Source organism: Syngnathus leptorhynchus, chromosome 2, assembly GCF_054491065.1.
Source record: "Syngnathus leptorhynchus isolate UIUO chromosome 2, UIUO_Slep, whole genome shotgun sequence".
NCBI lineage: Eukaryota > Metazoa > Chordata > Actinopteri > Syngnathiformes > Syngnathidae > Syngnathus > Syngnathus leptorhynchus.
Genome location: NC_141196.1, coordinates 9,985,795 through 10,004,531, shown reverse-complemented (window position 1 = coordinate 10,004,531; position 18,737 = coordinate 9,985,795). Strand labels below are relative to the sequence as shown.

Below are 18,737 nucleotides of genomic sequence, written 5' to 3'. Positions count from 1 at the left end.
AATTACCCATGGGTGTGATTGGTTGTCCATCTCTGTGTGCCCTTGCATCCAGTTTAGGGTGTCCGACGCCTACTGCCCAATGATGGCTGGGATAGGCTCCAGCACACCTGCGACCCCTGCGTGGTTCAGATAATGGATGGATGCCTGTCAACAAACTGGGTCTACTGTATATTCCTACCTGTTTTAACAAATATTTTACATACAAGGTAATTGATTTATTTCATCCCCCCAAAAAACAACCATCTTTTCGAATTTCACTTTATGCACATTTTCTTCTTTTCTTACACACACTTGATCAAACACAATCATCATTTTAATCGCAAGACACCCTTGCATAAAATACTTAAAACGGTGTGGAATGTTGTTGCATATTTTTGAAAACTACCGCCACCTGCTGGACAAATATAAAAATGACAATTAGAAAATTGAATTTCAAACGGACTTTTTTTTGTCCCACGTTTTCTTTTACAGTAGTTATGGGTTGTATGATCATTTCGTACTAATAATAAAAACAAAACAAAGGCGGTGATTCTAAAAATAAAATAAATACATCCTCATAGAAATTGATAATATTGTGTGCATTGTGGGTACAAGCTGCTTGTCAACTCGCATGAATGAATAAAAAAATAAAAATTAACAAAAGAAAAGAAAAAAGAAGAAAGGTAATGAGAAGAAAAAATAAGAAATAAACAGAAGAGTTGATAATTTCGCTTTTCGTGCGCAGATTCGCGGGGAAAGTGCGACATCTCGTAGGAAGTGTGAGGACTGTCTTTATTTGCTTAGTGCAGGTTTGCGATGGCGTCTCACTTGTTATTTTCATGAATATAATCGTTTTTCCGCGAATAACGAGGACACTCGTTGGAAGGGTTCCTTCCATCAGCGGCACCAGAAAGTGACAAGTCGCCTCAAAGACATCGACAAGCGTGTGTGCAGCAAGTCAGGTATCACTATTGTTTGTATTCTTTTTCTTTTCTGATCATATCGTGTATATCTTTACTACTTCAACACAAGACATGGCAGAAAATAAGTCAAACTTAGAATGTAACCTCCGCTGAACACCTTAAAAAAAAAAATAATTAAAACAATTATGGACATTTTGCTCAAAACCTCATGGATATCAAAATACTGCCAGTAGTGTGTTTGAATTGTGAGACGCATTTGCCATAAAATGTAATTTTCCAAATATCTCAAGGTGTTAATTGGATGTCCTTTATTTTTCTCAAAATATAACATGAGTCAACACAGACAGAAGACCACAGTGACGATCACGGATAGTAAAACAAGACATAAATGAATAGGTGCACTTAAAAACAATGATAACAACAAAGCAATGAATTTCACCATGGGGTGTCTTTTTGTGAATGACTAGCCACACAGCAAAACAAAGATGTTCAAGATCGTTGTCTGTGTTTTGTGTTTGTAAAAATAAATGCTTACTATTTTCATGCTTTTTAAATGACTATACTCTCTCGAATCTAATTTTCTGTTTTGTTTGTATGTATCAATACTACTATAAATAATTAGTTTATATATATTTTACAAAATCAGAAGCTATCCAATATCTGAAAATCATTTTGTATCACTATTTTGTCCTATTTACATTTACAATATTGAGCAGTACATATCTGTGTAGAATCTAAATTTACATATTGCCTCAGCATAATCATTTGTTTCCATTGTAGAAAGTGAAAAAAAATCCATTAAAAAACTTTTCCCAAAGGGCAGAGAACTCATGAAGCCAAATGAAACAAAAACACCGTATACATTTTTGAAAAAGGCCTCAACAACAATCGTGGACAACATCAAAAGAATGCTTGTGAACATGATATTGGCATTTAAATTTGTAGGATATGCACAATGAGTAATGGGCACAGAGAAATTATGATTTATGTGAGTATTTAGAGGATGCTGCGTCTCAAAAATATTTCTAGTTGCTGTAGTAATCTGCTGAACACTGTCATGAATATAAAGAGAAGACAAGGCAAATACAGATAGTATTTGTTATATAATAATGTTACCAGCATATAACATTATTCATTTTTATGTAGCATAATACACTTTAAAAAAAAAAAAAAACAATTTCGTATTGATTTCAGAAGTGTAGAAGTCACAGTTCTGTTGCACAGGACTTTAAAGAGTGTGTATATTAGGTCAGTACATCCTTTGAGATAAGATGGTGCGACACAAAGAAGATTTCAGACAAAGGGTGGATGTGTTAGTTTTATTAAAATACATAGAAAACTACTTTGTGTGTTTCTTATATACTTCCTAGATTGCACAATGTACAACAGCACACAGAAAGCAAGTTTATACGGTGCCTGACAATGTAACTTGACAGGGGATTCTATGAAAGCTTTAGATTTAAGAACAATGTAAAAGTTGTGCAGACTCAAATAAATATTTAAGCAAAAGATGGGACAAAAAAAACCTCAATTACGCAGTAGGTCAACTCAAGTTCTAAATTCAGAAGCTGTGCAAAGTTCTGTAATTCATCTATTTTACAATATACAGTGAATTTGCACAATTGCTAAAAACATGGTCTGTTTGAATTGAGCCTGAATAGCCATTTACATTGAACCGGCTTATTGTTTGAGTGAGTAGTGAGATGCAAGAGGCATAGAAGCAGAATGGTGTAAATATATGTGTATTAAGTATATTGAGGGTTCCCCTTCTTAAATAGTCTCAATAGGATGTTATTGTACAGGGGAGAGCTGTGTTGGATATGTGCTACATGATATACTGTAACCATTGCAGTTATATGCATACCAACAGGATGGGCATGACGACATGTAATATGTTGCTGTTGGCTCTGAGCATTTTTCAGTATCCGTATCCAACACTGTCTATTGTATGAATTTTGTCCAACATATCCAACAGGAAAACATTTAGCTCAATATACTGACAAGAGTACCATTTAACCGAACATTGCTTTAAACTATGCACTCTACAGCACTCGCTACTTGACAAAATCTCAAATATATTTGTCCATGTGTGTTGTATGTAATATGTATGTGTGTCTCTCTCTCTCTCTCTCTCTCTCTCTCTCTCTCTCTCTCTCTCTCTCTCTCTCTCTCTCTCTCTCTCTCTCTCTCTCTATCTATCTATCTATCTATCTATCTATCTATCTATCTATCTATCTATCTATCTATCTATCTATCTATATATATATATATATATATATATATATATGTGTGTGTGTGTATGTATATATGTATATATATATATATATATATATATATATATATATGTGTGTGTGCGTGTCTCTATACGTGTGTGTTCTTTTAAATTGATACTTTTTAAATATAGCCATCTTTTTTTCGCAGAATATAATATTATTTTCCATGAAGACACAACTCAAATTTACACTACATATAAAATATTATATATTGACTTATTTGTTGTTCTATACTGATGAGGTGATTAGCCCTGTTTTGCTAATGTATTCATTTGTGCATTTTGGTGTATCTTTACAATTCAGAGCAATATCCACAAGGCTACCTCGGGGCCTGTAAACATGGGATGGGACAGCTGCATTGCAATGTTCTTTGCCGAGTATCCATTGCACATTCAGTAAAAATGTAAACAAATGAACGAATACATATTGAGCTTGTTTTGTTTTTGCTCACAATCCTGCAAGTGTTGTCTTTACTTGGCAGCAAGAACCTAGATGGGTCGGGTGAGTGAGCTCATGTTATTGGTGTCGGAGGACACTTGAGGGCTAACTGTTTTTGTGGGCAGGCTGCTTGAATGTCCCATTGATTCTTCTGCTGCGCGAAGAAGCAAAGTATAGTTAATAGCTACTTCCTCGACTTTTCTTAACAGCTGCTGTCTTTGAGTCTCTGTGCGAACCCCTCTGACCAGTTTGATGAAGGTCTGAGTTAAATCGCACAGTACTTGAAAGCTAGCTGTGACAACAGCCAGCATACATGTTGGGCTTTTTTCCACGCTGGCCACTCGCCGACAGGATGCCCGAAATTCTTTGAAGCGCACTGCCAACTCCTGCTTGTACTCTGCGATCCGCGAGGGCTGAAGACGAGCCTCACCTTCGGCTTGCGGACTGTTAGCACACTGACGTAGGATCGCTAGTAACTCATTAGCATCCAACTGGGCATTTAGGAAGCCATCGGGCAAGCTAAAAGATTTTCCCTGTAGCGCCTCGACCCGTGCCAGGCTGCCCTCCAGTGTGCCGCAAGCTCTTAGGTCAATCTCTTGTGCCTGTGGCTCTTTCTCGGTGTCTTCTTCTTCTCCGCCGCAGTCCTCTGCATTAAGAACCTGCAGGGTTTTGCTGACAACAGAAAAAGTACTGGAGTCAAGTTCCATGCCCGGAAGAACCTGAAGGGGAATCGAGTACGAGAGCTCGTCCTTCTCACTACTCTCTTCTGTTGCCTCACATTTGCGGTAGCAGAAGCAGAATGAACAGCATTTATCCTTGTCATCGCTGTCTTCACTGGGCAACGTCAGCAGCCCCTCCCCGCTCTCTTCTTTACTTTCACAAAGTAACTCATTGCTCTGAATGTAAAATATACCCTTTTTTCCCTTTCCGTCTCCCTGATGAGACTGTGTATGAACTGGCTCCACCGGGGTTGGCAGCCGTAATCCAGTAGCTCTGACTCGCTCCATCTCTTTTTCCAGACTCTTGGTTTTGGGCTTTACCTCTGCATAAACAGGTGTGTTAGTACTGTTATCCAACTCTCCAATGCTGTATCGCCTTTGAAGCTTCTTATTTTGTGGTGCTTCCACATAGTTTGTTTGTGAGGTACAGGTGGGCAAGCAGGTGCCCTGCTCTCCCCGTAGCTCCCTCGACTCCAGGCTGATGGAACGTATCCGTGCGGTCTTGACCTCTAAGTTCTGAGATTGCCTGGTAGCACCTTCACTGTGAGGTGCTTCGGAGACTGTCGGAGGGGTCTTTGCGGTAGTTCTCTCCCTGCCTCTAGTTTGCGTTTCTGTTGCGGAGCCAACCGGCGTATCAGGTAGTCTCATACCTCGACACATTCTCTTACAGTCACAGCTTCGCCGCTGTTCTCTGGAGATACCTGGTGCTTTTAGGACAGGGCTGGTGCGTAGCTGGCAGGCACAAGGAGTCCCTGAGGGTACAGGTGAAGATCCTTGGGGCAAAAACTCTCCCTGCGCAGACTTGGGTTTCAGCAGTTCTTCTAAGAACTCCAACTCATATTGACGAACCTTTTGCAACTGAGCCCTTCGCTCGTCTGTTTCCCTTCTCATTCTCGCTGGGAACGTCGCTGAAAGCAGGTTTCTTATGCTCAAAAACGGAGCAGTGCGCTGGGGCTTCCCCTTTACACTGCCCAATTTCTTGGATTCTTTACTTGGTAGCGTAGTTTCTCTCTCTAAAGAGGGGCTCTGTGTTTTGTCTTCTAAATTAGATAATGACTTTGTGACACAGATCTGTGATTCCGAATGGGATTTGCCAAGGGCGCTATCTGGTTTGCTCTCGACTCCTTCTTTTCTTTCTGATGTTGGAGGAAAATGAGGGGAGTGCTTGGTTTGTATTGTAGGCTTGGGTTTTGCCAAACTACATTCCACTCCCGCTCTGACGGTATTTTCTTTGCTATTAGCAATAAAGAGGCCTTTTGCTCGTAGACGCTCATCATCAGTAGGAGATGAGGTTTGAAACACCACTACCTTCTGAACCTGCGGATCTTTGATTCTTAACTGGTGCCCGGGTTCCTGTTGCACTGGGCAAGTGCAGAAGAGATCATCGACTGGCAGAAATTCTGTGGAACTTGAAGGCTTCATGGTCTCACTGGAGGCAGTCTCGGCGTCTTGGCACATATTAATTTGCGGAACCTTGGCTGAGGCGGTCCTGTCCACGGGTAAGAGAACAGATAAGGCTTTGTCTGTACTAAGAGGCGGTATTGACTTCTCCTTTATGCCATTGAGAAGATTTTGCCTCTGTGTTTCCCCTGAAGCACTGGATAACTTTGGATCTTTAGTGACTGGAGCTGACAGTGATATACCAGACACTTTAAGTTCTTCAGGTGATTTAAGGAGGGGATCAGGGATGTTTGCTTTAGTAGAAGCAAAGTTTGCTTTCATTTCTGGTGTCTGTTCATTTGGAATGGCATCTCTCTGCTCTGTAACAACGCCGACAATCCCAGAGTCTTGACTGGGGCTCACTTTAAAGGGAACAGTCTTACTGAGGATTACTTGCTTGGGAGGACATCCAGCACGGATCTGACCCACAGAAAAGGCCCCTGTCCCTATCGTCTTTGCTGTGCAGCCAGGGATAGCGAGCGGAAAATCGCGGCGGCAGAGCCGACTATCCTTATTGATATGGTGCGCTAGCAGGTAGGCTTGGTTTTGGTTTTGCTTCATTGCTGAGACCATCTCAGAAACATCTGTCAGTTCAGAGGAATTTGTCTCATGTCCCGAATCCAACGATGATTCTGGTGTAATAGCAGCCAGGACAATAAGCCCTAAAGAGGAAGACACAGAAACACATTAGCAGGATGATCATCATAAAGGTGAATAATGTATATTTTGAGATGACGTCACTATTAAAAATGCTTTATACTAATAAAGCAGAAATATGACCCACAACTTTTCCACAATGTCCCATAAGGATTCAGTTTTTGCCTCTCTCAGTGATCAGTGCATTATGGGGCTTTCTTGGCCAAGTGAGAGAATAGTGCCTTTTACCTTGCAATGCATTGGTTTGCTTGATAGATGTGCCAGTGTCATAGTCTTAGTAGAAACTATTAATCAGTTGGTTGACATTTGGATGGAACTTTATCAACTGTTGTGGCTTATTAAGTCTCAATTTTGACGAGATTCAATTTTTCACAAATTTGTTTTCAATTATCCCACATTTTATGGGGTGTTTTTATTTCTGCTAATGGGACATTTGGTCGCCATTTCACTGCAGCAAAAACAGAGGGGATTCCACTCTGCAAACATTCAGCAATGTGATAATCAGATTACTATTACGGAGGTGTAGACCATAGCAGGACTGAGGTTGTTGACCTGCAGTCTGTGTTGGCTGCTGGTGGTGATGGGGGTAGTCTTCAGAAGCTGCCAAAGCCTCTAGAGCTTGCAAGGTGGATACCAATGCATCGTCAAGTTCCTGTGCATGATCTCGGACTGTTCTCGTGGCCACGTTATCAATAAGTGTCACAGGCACGTCCTCCTTAATACGTTGCTGTTTCACAGTGGTGGGATCTGTCCTGGCACCAGTTGTAGCCTTCTTCCCTCTTTTTGCGTCATCCTCATCAGAGCTATTGTCTCTGAAGCCGGGTGGTGGGGCGGCAATCGCAGGTTGTGGTGGTTGCAGTTTTTCACCGCCATTGGGTGGCTCCTCCTCATCTTCTTCATTGCCAGGGGGTGGCAGGGCCATGAGATCAACAACGCCACCCCCACTTCTGGAGGCGCAACCACTGGAGCATGTTTTCCCCGCGTTTCGGCCACTGCTCACTGCTGTTGACAAATCCTCATTCTTTTTTCTGTCTTTACAGAAATCACAGAAGTACCTTGGCGATTTTTGAGTTTGAGCCAATGTTTGGGCACGGATTCTAAAGCCAGCATTCTCCACCCTTGGGCTCGGCGTCGCCACAGTTACCTCCTCAGTAATCTGTTGCGTAGGATCTGACTTGGTGCGGGTCCGCTCAGTGGCCTCCTGAGCAATAAAGTTCTCATTGATGTCAAGATCAGCTTCAGCGTGTGCTTGGAGCTCCTGAAACTGTTGTTCCTGAAGGTGGAAATGGCACAGACCTAGATGCTGAGACTCTGCAGGTGCTATGGCCCGTGAAGACCCTGACTCCCTGTGCAAGCTTTCTCTCTCGTCCCCTCTCCGCCCTCCACTTGGTAAGCCAGTTGCCCCAGAACGTGGGTGTGAGTGGTGGGAGCTTCTGTAATCTGGGAATAGAATTGTCAGAGGAGTGAAGAGTTTGAGGCATTTGAAATAAGTTTATTTCAGAAGATCCAGATGGAGAAGCAGAGGCGGACAGCTGATGATCTCATGGGGACTGTTTGTTATTTCAAACATGGATGTTGAAAATTGAAATATTTTGGCGTTTCGAGCGTTAGATTTGGGTGGAATGGGATGGTATGACAACCCTTCTTGTATGCAGACTATTGGTTGACACAGCATAAAGCAGTGGATTTGTTCATGCTCCAACAGATGTTTGTGATCACAGCAAAAGGATACACGCTACAATTCTTTGTCATGGTTGGCTGGCTGGAAAAGGAATGAGTCATTTCATTCTGATGAACCAAAATGGTGACAGACAAGAGTATGGTGCCATGGGATGTTGATTCAATTTTTGGCCATCGATGAAATTTCAAGTCAACAAATGTCATAACATCAACTAATACGCTGTATTCTGACATTTTAAGTCAACAAATGTCATACACATCAACTAAGCAGAATTTTAGTTTCCAATGAACCGCTTATAGATCAAGAAGCCGTCCAACATACCTGTCTTGGTCAGATGAGACTGACCAGAGATCCTGAAGTAGATGTTCCTTTTTGGGTCTACAAACAGTTTGTAGTAGCCAGAGATAAGGCATGCAAAGTTACTGGCATCTGGCCATTCCATGAGAAGCACCAAGGGCTGCAGGCAAGGGAATGGGGAGAGGAGAAGTGTGTCATCGTATTTAGTACATCCTTGAAAGAAAACTTGCAAGACCGTGTCATACCTTGCCTTCGTGGATCGAAACCTCCACACGAGCCACGCCTTGGCTTTCTCGATAGAGCTGGATCTTCGATATCCTACTAAACTCAGTCAGAACTGTTGTCAGGTTGTTTTTTAAGTCAATCACGTGACTGATTCCATGGCGAGGACCCACCAGTAATGTTGTGGCTGATTGTTTTTCATCCTGTAGAGCATATTTATTGGCGTCAGATATTTAATAGGCGAGAAACACTTTTCTGTTTTTGTGTAAAAGACTGAAAATGTACTACCAGTCCAACAGTATTGAACAGTATTCCTCCAAAAGGTGGGAGGTCATTGAGGACACGCAAGTACTGCAGCTTTCCTTGAAGAGGAGGGACCTGTCAAGCAAGTAAAATCATGCTAAAACCTTATCTCGACCAACATGACCTCATGGTGGCACTGTTGTGCCACACGTGTACTGTCGTTCTTCATATCGTGTCTACAAGGCAGTTAGTTACAAAGCTTGGTTAGATGTGGTTCAGCCACAGCTGAACACATTTCTATCCCTTCTCATTAAACTCTGCTAAGTCCGGTGCTGTGCAGGGATGTTGTTTGCTGTATAGATCGGCTAAGATTGTTCGTTTTCCAGAGAGCCCTTCGATGTTCACAGACAGGATTGTAATTGCTGGTTGCGAGGAGATTCCTCGTTTCCAAGATTGACCCCTGTGTCTATCTCCAGGCATGATGTTGTTTTCTGTTCTGTAGCTCTGTACTGTAGTGCTAAGCGCTTATGCAACAGTTTTATCCCGAAGCTTTTCAAAGCCATATGTCTGACTCTTCTACAGACTAATCAGGCAGACTATAATAGTTGTTTTTTTTTTTTCTTTCTGCCTCTGCTGTGATTATTATTATTATTTTTTGCAACAGTGGTATATGCCTTGAAAATCAGTAATCAACTTAATGTTATGAAAAAAGGCCAGAGTCAAGACTAACCCTACTAATGGCACTTGAGAGCATTTACATTTCATATACTTTTTAAAGCTGTTAATCAACTTTTTTTCTTTTTTTAAAAAGCAGACAGTGCTCACAGTTTTGCTTTATTGCGCCTTCAAAACTGAGCAATTAAGCAAGCATTTTCTGTGTAAAGAAAATCTTATGAATTAATAAAAAAAAAAAAAAAGAGATTTCCAAGACTGCCACTATATATTGATACTTTTCCAAGAACTGACTAAATTTCTCTAATCCCCAACAGTAATATTGTTAAGCACTGCTATTGGAATAAATACACTTGGATGTGTGCCCTTATGTCATTTTTCAGCCCAAGATGGATGTTCTTAACAAATACCACATCATTATTAAGGCCTCACTCATGGGCACATATATAGGAGGAAGTTCATTTATCATATTATGATATCAGGTTAAGTAAGTAAAAGATGAAAGTTTTGTGTTATCAATATGAGCACCTTGTTGCCTGATGGTGGCGGATGCTGGTAGGTCTTCAACAACTGTGACAGAATCTTGCAAACATTCTTCTCCTTGACAGTCGGGAGCAAAGTGAGCGGAAGAAAAGGCTCTAGACCCCATTCCTTTCTGTGACAGAGAAAAAGTGTTTGGGCGAATACAAGATAAATAAAAACAAGAATAGAATGACCAAACAGAGCCTGAGCGGGAAGTTAAGTGAGAATGTCACCAAAGCTTGCTTACAGCCTCCATCGTCGGTGTATCTTATTACAGCCAGATTGGATGATTGCACAAGATAATTACGTGCTCGGTTGAGATTTTAAAGAATGAATTCAAAAACTAGAAGGGAAAGTGATGCATTTCTTGGCAAAATGAATGTAATCCATTCATGTAGGCAGATCGGCCTTTGAAACGATTCTATTTGAAATGATGGAAATAAGGAATATAAATATTTTCTAGTGGCAAACTCTTACTAGGATGAAACTTTTATCAACTAGACAATACATTTTTAATAACAGTTCTCTTTGTTGTTACAGCCTCAACCCAAACTGGAACAAATATATATTTTTTTCTTTTCAAAAGTTGTACACACAACTTCCCATAATGACACACTTCTCAAGCTTCATCAGGGTCAATGAAAGCGTTGGTGCACTGCCAGTTGCATTTTTAAGTCCCTCCACAGATGTCCGATTAGACTCGGGTTTGGGCTCTGGCAGGGCCACTCAAGAACAGTCACAGAATTGTCCTGAAACCACTCTGTTGTCTTGGCTGTGTGCCCCAGTCCGAGGTCATCCGGGATGTCTTTACATTGAGACCGTAAAGTCTCAGAATTCTACAGCAACTTCCTTTGCCCTCATGATCGGTTTGTACTCTGACATACCAAGTGTGGGACCTTATATACATCGATAGGTGTGTGCATTTCCAAATCATCTCCAGTCAAATGAATTTATCACAAGTGGACCCCAATTAAACTGGAGGAACTCGTCGAGGATGATCAGAAGAAACATGATGCACTTGAGCTCAGTGTTAAGATTAGCGACAAAAGCTGTAACTGCTTAGGTAAATGTAATTTATTTGTTTCTTAGTTTTGTAGTTCTTAGTTTCTTGGTTTGTTCCTTAGTTTTAATACATTAAAAAAAACATTTTTTTTTTCACATTGTCATTATGTCAATATGTGGTGGTGAGGGGGGAAAAAAGAAAAGCATTTATTCCATTTTGGAATGAGGCTGTATCATAAAATATGGAAAACGTGAAGCATTGTGATTACTGTTGCAATGTAAATAACTTGGGTGAACTTACTCTACGTGCTTCAGAGAGATCTTTTGATTGGGCCTTGCTGAGGACACAGTGATGTAGATATGGAGAGCGGCCAATCGCAACGTGATGTCAGACTTCCAGTCCATGCCAAAGCGCTCTTTGATTACATCATTACGATTCTGTGAGGACATGTGATTCTTAGAACACTGCTAATTGCACCAAACAGCACCATTAAACACAACGACCTTTGTCTGAGTCATGACATTAGTTTAGGTCTAAGTACTAATTTGTACATCATCCAAATTGATCATCATGTTAATACACTGTAGAGGCAAATGTGATAAAGTGTCTCAGGTCTGACTGGTCAGAACGTGCATTTGCTAAAATCAGCCAAGATCAACTCATTTATTGGAACAAGAACGTGTCGAATATGGCAGTGTAATGTTTGTGAATTGAATTGCACAATTTGTTCAGAAGTAGAGAAATATTTGTTTCAGTATGATATTCTGAAATTATTCAAAATGAGTAAGCCGAGCTGGTCCCTCAATATGAGTGAAAAAAGATGCATTTGACCCGGGATGAACTCTTTAAAACCGTCCATTCCTGGGCAATATAACTGTCCAGGCTGTTATTGAACAGTCTGTTTGTGGTTTGGACAGCTCCCCAACAGCGTTATTATACTGAATCATTTGATGCTTTACCTGAATGTAGAGGTATTCAAATGCAGCAGGGTCCCGTCTCAACAGGTCTGCTGGGTCCTTTGGGAAGAAGCAGATGCGAAACAGACACTTCATTCCTTGGAAATAGGTTCTATGCACCACCTGCAGAAAGACAGAATAGAACTCTTCGAGTCTTATTTTCATAGTTGAACAGATTCAAAAATCAAACCGTTCAAAACATGATGGTGTGTGAAATCACATGGGTTGTCAGGAATTTTTTGGTGACTTCTGCTCAGTGAATGACTATAGTAGGGGTGTCAAAATTGTTTTCATCCTAGTTATGCTTGCCCTCAGAGGGCCGGTCTTAATGGTGAAATGACAAATTGCTTCGGATGTAACGGTAAGGCAAACATCATTTTTGGTTCACATTGGGAATAATCAAGAAACAAAATGTTTCAAAAATCTCATTGCTCAGGTTGTGTGTAAAGAGGAACAGATTTAATGAATTTAAAAGTAAATAGCAGCACATTTTTAAAGGCCACAAACACATTTTGTGTTTGTGTTTTTTTGAATCATCTAACCAAAAGTTCAGCTGTTTATTTACGGGCTAGGTGTGTGGCTAGCGTGTGAGGCTATTGTACTTATTGTCCATTACCTAATATGTTTTGGAATCCTAACAATTGCCCCTGAATATGTTTATTAGCACTTTTTAAAGCTAGGTTTTACCAGAAGTGGAAATTTTGCAAGTAGTGATGAAAAAAGGAAATGTGTGATGATTACCACATAACCAGAAATAGAAGCCACAGCAGCACACACAAGAGTCAAATTAATTTAATTGAAGTTGAACAAACTAGTACGCTGTATAGGTCTTATCGGGCATTGTCAAAGAGTGAATAGCTTTACTTTATATTGGCTGCTGTGCTTAACAGTGGTTCCCATCCCTTGTCTGACAATTGAGAATAATCAGAATAATGAAACATTACCAACACAAAAATCAGTTTTACATGACCTCTGTAAGGAAAATTGACAATTTGGAAGTCAACAAGCATCACGGAATAGCTTAAGCCTGAATCAACTGTAGGTTCTGCTGTATTTAAATTAATTATTATTAATATGTTTTACACATGTTGTATTTACGTGCGTCAAGGGTTGGTTCTCCTGGAGCAGTAGTAACTTTTGACTCTGGTCCAGACCGCCACCCTCCAGCACGAGGGCAAAATGCTCAATGTAGCGCAGTGAGAGGCGGTCCTGCAGCGAAGAGATCACATCCTGGATGGAAAGCAATGGGAACCGATTAGATAAAAAGAAAAAATTGCAGCATAGAAGTATTGCAACAAATACTTTGATATATGGAGACAATCTCCACCTTGGTTACACTGTATTTTTATTCGTACCAATTTGTCATAGTGATATCAGCGTGATGGGTCCTTCCTCATCCTATACTTCAGTGTTATATCTGTCATTTTGAGCAATGGAGACCTTCTGTATATATTCTTCATTCTGCACAGTGAGTACATACTAAATACTTGAGTGTTGCGGTCAAACCTTTGTTCTTGGACACATTTGTTTCAATGGGTGATGTTTAGTTTTATTAGATGAGAGATCTTGTAGCACTGACATGTCAATGTAGTTTGGCTCCTGCTCTTGTTCTAATCGTGAGCAATCGCTATCTCTTAAAAGCAAGGACAAGCAGTTTTACTGTAGGAACTTGGAGGGTTTTCCGTAAATGAGGAAAAAGTCCTCCAATCAAGCGGGCTACAAAATTGTGGCCTCCAATGCTGCAGGAAAGCTAAGTCCATGCGACAGTGCATTCTGGTGCACCATTGATTTAATCCGCAGTTTTCTTTATTGATCCGCGCCTTGCTATTATGCTGAAATCCCATTTAATCAGGCTGACAGAGACAGTTTTCATCTCTCCTTTAATGTAAAAGCAGTTTCAGGTCCCCCCCCCCCCCACCCCACACTTTTTCTCTTGCAATGAGCAGATCCATGAAATCTAATGGAGTCAATATAATGAGTCTGTTCAGAGATCTTGTCACATTCTTCAAAGAGAATGACAGAGCCTGACTGAACTCATTTATTGCTTCAGGTTCTTAATCACATTGGTGAGAATTTTAGTTATGGGAAACGTGGAAGACTCAAAACCAGAGAGATTCCTGAGAGCCTACCATGTGGTCAGCACGTGTGATTAAATAAGTATGTGTTGTTTTGCTAAGGGTCATTAGACTCCAGTCTAAATTCTGTTACATACTGTAGCTTACTTACCCTCACAGTTGTTCGGCTATCAAAGGTAAAAGATTTAATCTGTCCATTCTCTAAAAACACCTTCAGCACATTGGGTATGAGTAACAAGGAGTCGTCCTTCAGCATTGTCTGAAAGAGACGGAAGGAGACAATGGTATCGGTTTGCTCTTGATGTTAGTTGTGCTCGCTTAGAGTAAGAAATTCAGCAGGCGTTACGGTCAGTATGTCTTGCGTACATAAATACATTGCAGGATCAGATAGAAGACAGATTTGTGGAAGTGGAAGCACAGTGGGGGAGTCAGGCTTTGTGCTTTTACTCAAAGCACTTGTTTGAAGGAAGGTTATGAAGTACGCTGCAGTCCATTCTTCCTGCTAGGTGATTGGAATCCTACTTTCCTCTCATCTGGTTTTTTTTTCATCTCACAGGAGGGTTTTTAAGGTATGATTTAGTCATGATTATGCAGATGGTAAGGTTTCTTAATGCGCGTCAGTTTTTTATTTATTTTATTTTTAAAGCTAATCTCCTTAAATCTACATCAAAACAAACCTTTTTAAATCTCATGTTTGGCTTTGTAAGACCAAAATCCAAACTTAATGCATGACAGTTTGTTGATTTAATACAACAATGCATCTGACATCGCAATCTGAGTCCTCAACAGTTGCTCATCAGTTTGTTTTGCCTTAATGCAAGTCGTCACATTACCAGCTGTTGTTCTTGCTCCGAGCATCTTCAGTAGCCTACATATTTCAATATAATTCAGATAGTGAGGAAAATGAAGAATCCTGAAATGTGCCAAATACTTTTCCAATCTTTTCATACATTTGGGCCAACATGCGAGACATGGGAAAAAATTTGTATATATTATATATATAGAATGCTAATCCAAAGGAATGTTGTCTTAAAATAGACCTGCACTCTCATTCTAGTTAATGGTATATTGAAGTGTGATGAGAAACTACATTCTTTTGCCTCATCTCTCTCCTTCTTTGTCAACACTGAGCTTTTAACTTGTCAATATCAGCTTGTGTTCTCATCAGTGGAGGCAAAGATTAATCTCCAACTGTCTTGCCTTAAGTTGTTGCACCAATCACGGAAACCCCTTTCCGCGTTGTTTAACTTTGGATCAACTCTGATCGATTCCCAAGAGAAGCAGACAATTAGTTTAAGTAAGGAAAGAGATGCAGGAAATCTTTTTTTTTTTTTTTTTTGAATTGACAATCATGGTCTCAAGGTGTAATTAAGGAAACTGACATTTGCACGATGCTGGCCTCATCGGGCCTGACAAGCTTATAAAAATCAACTATGATTAAAGTTCACGTGGCCTGCCCAACAAAGTAATACAAATCTATTGAATCCCAGTGATAAGAAAATCAATCCTCTGTGCCCAATTTAAAAAGTTTACCAAAAACAAGGCATACTGTAGATTGATTTACTTTTTGGGGAAATGTCGGGACATAAGAACTCCCATGATGTTTTCTGCACAGTTAGAATAAAAATCCTCAGTGAATTGAGAGTGTTGAGATACGCTGTCACTGACTCACAATTAATCGAGGACTATAATGAAGGGTCATGACAGCATATAATAGCGATCCACAAATCCCACCCCAGCCATGTGCTGACATCAGCGCTTTGAAGTGAGAGCAAAGCCAATAAGTCCTTGACCTGATAACATGCCATCCATTTTGATGTTTGCATTGAAATCTAGTGAGCGATGGTATGGCCAGCGAGAGAATAATTGTCATTATTTTCCAAGCACAATGGCACTAGTGTGGCAATACTTGTCTCACAACATTCACACGATGACCGATGACCACAAGGCAAGTGAGCTGACTTTGAACTTATGGTTGCTCAACTGAGAATTTGAAATTGAAAAGCAATTTATTCCAGGCTAAACTTTTCACCCAAAAGCATTCTCTTTGTTACACAGACAAACACAGACACGCACGCAGAGACGCACACATACATCATTTTGTGAAGAGTGGCTTGAGAGAGGATATTTGCGGATCAAACAAGAGAAATGAGCTGTGGGAGATTGAGGGAAAGGGCAACAATAAGTGTCAGAGAGACTTACTGAGTCTGGATCACTGATGGACACTTGTTCTGAAAATCGCACTTTAGGCGGGTTAGTTCGCAGACGGGCCTTTTTGGCTGCACTTATGAAGGCAGATTTAGGTGACTGTGGAAAGGTAAAAATAGAAAGTACAGTTGACCGTAGCCATGAAGTAGATGAGAAAGTCATACGGCAAGGTCAATTCTTTGGTTTTGTTATATTATTGATGGCGACCGGTTCAGGGTGTACCCTTCAAACCAAATCGTTGCTCCATATGTTCAACACATCTAAATGTACATATCGAAATAAAAGACGACATTCTGGAATACAGTACATGCTTTGTGCACTACCATCAATTAAAACAAGATGAAACTTTGAACTTTTGACCAGCTTAAAATGTGCAGTTTATTCAGCAAATGACATTCCCCCGTGATGGATAGATGCTTTTAACGAACGACCTGGAGCTTTGCAGACAGCGTTGCCAGAAGAGAAATTACCAGTACTCTAATAATTAAGCACCAAATGTGTGGGCGGGCTTGTTAAGACACGCGTGAAAAGAAATGATGAGCACAAAGTACTCGTACGCACCTGATGAGGCTGCAGCACAGTGAGAACAATCGTGTCTTTGCAGCGTCTATGGGGAGACAAGAGAGTAGAGTGGGTTAGGTAACGCCACGTGCAAGCACAGCGTTTGGAGAGCTTCGCCACTTTCTTTCTGCTATTTCCACCATTATGTGTTCATGTGGTCATGCATCCGTCACGCCAAGAAACATTGAGTCTCTTTTGGGCCACCCTCTTTATACCTGTGTTCCCTGTTACTTTTCACTTGGCCTCACTCACACTTGCTCCCCTGGCCTTAAACATTTCCCACCCTCCCTCCCCACCGGGACAGTAAAGGATGCTACCTTACAAGGTCTATGACTCTCTCTCGGGGCGCGTCGCTCACCGTCTCCTCGTTAATGGCCAAGATCTGATCTCCGGGGAGAAGCTTACCAAAGGAAGGTCCGTCTGTGGATAGATGACAGCGCACAAGCAGCGTACCAAGTTAAACACTTCGATTGATGTCGTCTTACATAACCAACCGTCACTCCTTTTATTAGTCCCCCTCATACGCACTCACCAGCAGAGACGGAGCGTACAATGACAGGCCTCTGGCTGCCTGCAATGAAGCCGAAGCCTTGAGTCGGGTGCCGCTGGATGGTGACCTGTCTAGCTGTGGCAGGACTTAGGGTACAACTGTCCATACCATCTTGGCTCTCCTCTAACATTGCAGAGCTAAACACGGATAACACACCCATACACACACACACAATTTGGGAGAAGGCTTGACAAATGGTCTAAGAAGGTGTTGCAAGCGTTGATCAACTCGATTAATTGATCGATACTAGGTCTTAAATAAAGCTCTACTGAAGTATCACTGAATACCTGTCACAGGCGTATATGTGTCCATCCTGGACCTCGGCCATCCCCTGAGAGGAGGGAGTAGCATGGGACGGGTTTGCACTGCAAAGGCCACACTCTTTTTCCAAATCATTCACCTGTGGATATATGGATGTCAAAAATGACATTTTCTTTCTCTTTTTGGTAAAACTGCAACTTGTTACACAATGAATCAATCCAGTATGAAAAATGATTGATACACAATTAAAGCATTTGACATGTGAGAACTGACTGGAAAACATCTTATCAAGGACATAAGATGAGAAATTGCAGATAAAGTATTAAGCACAGAATCAACCAATAGTATCCCTGCCACTGTTATGAACCACGAGTTTCCTTTTACAGATGCCTGCGTGGGAGGAAGTAAGAGCGAGATTACAGTTAGACTGTGCCGACTGTGTGTATGGAATGGGATTGTCTATGGCAGGAAAATGTCACAAACAAAGTGATGGAAATGCGACCGAATTACGTAAGCATTTTAGCATTTGACTTGGTTAGAGATGAAACCGCCTGTGACGTTAATGCTAATAGAAAGACTATGTCAAGATTGCTCAGATAGTCATTATGCATGGATGCGAGAGCAAACACTTTTGTGAGTGCCACAGGCAGACAACAAACTGTCACTAACTGTAGGCTAAGTCCTTTGGTCAATAGTTTATTGATTTAAATTCATGTCGCTTGTAGTTTGTGCTAACAGTGGCTTACAAGGAACACGGCTCATCTATAATTTCGGTGGTCCATAACGGATATCTACCTTGTGTCTCATGAGAGACCATTTATCTCTGGTAACTTTATTTTTAATCCCATGTACATGATGATAAATCCATGAAACAATGGATGGAAAAAAAGTGTAAGTAGATAATAAACTATTCGACATTCATCTGTCGGTATTTGAGGTGAACAGTAGTGACAAATGTTGCCGTCACAGCTGGTACTGTCGCAGAAAAATGATTCCCCCCCCCTCAAAGACTTGCCCTCATCTATTATCCACCGTCTATTATTACATCCTTAGGTAG

General features: G+C 40.9%; 2 protein-coding genes across 2 annotated transcripts in view; one reads left to right on the top strand and one right to left on the bottom strand.

The window, feature by feature from the left end:
* The first annotated feature begins 699 nt into the window (after positions 1-699).
* LOC147060657 (uncharacterized) overlaps positions 700-18,737 on the top strand; it is a 110,374-nt gene continuing 92,336 nt past the window's right edge. The window contains exons 1-2 of the mRNA XM_085905461.1: positions 700-788; positions 866-941. The gene's annotated coding sequence lies outside the window, so the exon portion shown is untranslated. The remainder of the gene's footprint in view (positions 789-865; positions 942-18,737) is intronic.
* frmpd3 (FERM and PDZ domain containing 3) lies at positions 3,078-17,747 on the bottom strand. The gene is made up of 15 exons (XM_085903421.1): positions 17,707-17,747; positions 17,402-17,556; positions 17,187-17,289; positions 16,870-16,915; positions 16,303-16,407; positions 14,252-14,359; positions 13,124-13,255; positions 12,029-12,148; positions 11,370-11,506; positions 10,073-10,199; positions 8,918-9,007; positions 8,653-8,832; positions 8,432-8,567; positions 6,982-7,869; positions 3,078-6,434 (listed from the first exon to the last, which is right to left on the bottom strand). The coding sequence occupies exons 1-15, from the start codon at positions 17,745-17,747 to the stop codon at positions 3,664-3,666; spliced, it is 5,139 nt and encodes a 1,712-aa protein (XP_085759547.1). The 3' UTR covers positions 3,078-3,663.